General features: G+C 48.5%; 1 protein-coding gene across 1 annotated transcript; it reads left to right on the forward strand.

Moving 5' to 3' along the window:
- Positions 1-263: 263 nt before the first annotated feature.
- On the forward strand, positions 264-1,214 carry LOC130880583 (olfactory receptor 5A1). Its single transcript, XM_057779695.1, has one exon. It carries the CDS (start codon positions 264-266, stop codon positions 1,212-1,214), a length of 951 nt encoding a protein of 316 aa, XP_057635678.1.
- Positions 1,215-1,551: the final 337 nt, after the last annotated feature.

Consider the following 1,551-nt stretch of genomic DNA (forward strand, 5'->3'; position numbering starts at 1 on the left):
TTATGAGCTTGCAGTTTGCCAAGTAGGTGATGCTGGCTGTCTAATCCTCTGTACTGGATTTTTAACATGAGTTCTTGAAATCTTACTCAGACCCTAACGCTTGCACGGCAGGCACTTTATTGAGTGGGTCATCTCCTTGGCCCCTTTTGTTTTTAGCCCCATGTAATGCCCACCCTTCATGCATGTGTAACCACTTGTCCATGGCATCTGTAATGTCATTATTAACCCAGGTCTGCCTCTTGTCCTTGTGGTCTGTGGGAAACATGACTATAACTAACACCTGGAACAGCTCTGTGACCATGTTCATCTTCTTGGGCTTCTCAGACCACCCAGAACTCCAAATCTTCCTCTTTCTGACTTTCCTGGGCATCTATCTCGTGACCTTGACCTGGAACCTCGCGCTCATCTTTCTGATCAGAGGTGATACCCGTTTGCACACACCCATGTACTTCTTCCTCAGCAACTTATCCTTCATTGACATCTGTTACTCATCCTCTGTAGCTCCCAAGATGCTCTCTGATTTCTTTCTAGAGCAGAAGACTATCTCGTTCTGGGGATGTGCGGCTCAGTTCTTCTTCTTTGTTGGTTTGGGCCTAACCGAATGCTTCCTACTGACAGCAATGGCCTATGACAGATATGCTGCTATCTCTAATCCCCTGCTATACACCACCATCATGCCCCAGGGTCTCTGCCTGCGCATGGTGGCTGGGGCATATTTTGGTGGCTTCATGAGTTCTTTTATTCAGGCCAGTTCCATATTTCAGCTCCACTATTGCGGGCCAAATGTTATCAACCACTTCTTCTGTGATCTCCCACCAATCCTGGCACTTTCTTGCTCCAGCACACTCCTCAGCCAAGTGGTGAATTTCTGTGTTGTGATCGTGGTTGGAGGGACATCGTTCATCATTCTCCTGGTCTCCTACAGTTACATTCTGTCTGCGGTCTTGAAGATCCACTCTGTGGAAGGCCGGTGGAAAGCCTTCAACACGTGCGCCTCACACCTCATGGCTGTGACCATGCTGTTTGGGACAGCACTTTTCATGTATCTGCGGCCCAGCTCCAGCTATTCATTAAGCAGAGACAAGGTAGTGTCTGTCTTATACTCTCTGGTGATCCCCATGCTGAACCCTCTCATCTACAGTATGAGGAACAAAGAGATCAAAGATGCCCTGTGGAAGGTGATAGAGAAAAAGAAAGTGCTTTCTAGCTTGTGAATGGAAGCAGCCTCCTCCACTCTGCTGGATGTGCACACAACCCATGGCACCACCTCCCACCTCTCCCTCTCCCTTAGGCAGTGGTTCAGTGGTCATGTCTGAAAATGAACTATAAAAATGATGCCTGAAGCCGGGCAGTGGTGGCGCACGTCTTTAATCCCAGCACTCGGGAGGCAGAGGCAGGCAGATCTCTGGGAGTTCGAGGCCAACCTGGTCTACAAGAGCTAGTTCCGGGACGGGCACCAAAGCTACAGAGAAACCCTGTCTCGAAAAACCAAAAAAAAAAAAAAAAAAAATGATGCCTGAGAAAGTACAGGGAGAGACCACTGGAATTGGG

Source organism: Chionomys nivalis, chromosome 8 (genome assembly GCF_950005125.1).
Source record: "Chionomys nivalis chromosome 8, mChiNiv1.1, whole genome shotgun sequence".
In the NCBI taxonomy this organism is placed as follows: domain Eukaryota; kingdom Metazoa; phylum Chordata; class Mammalia; order Rodentia; family Cricetidae; genus Chionomys; species Chionomys nivalis.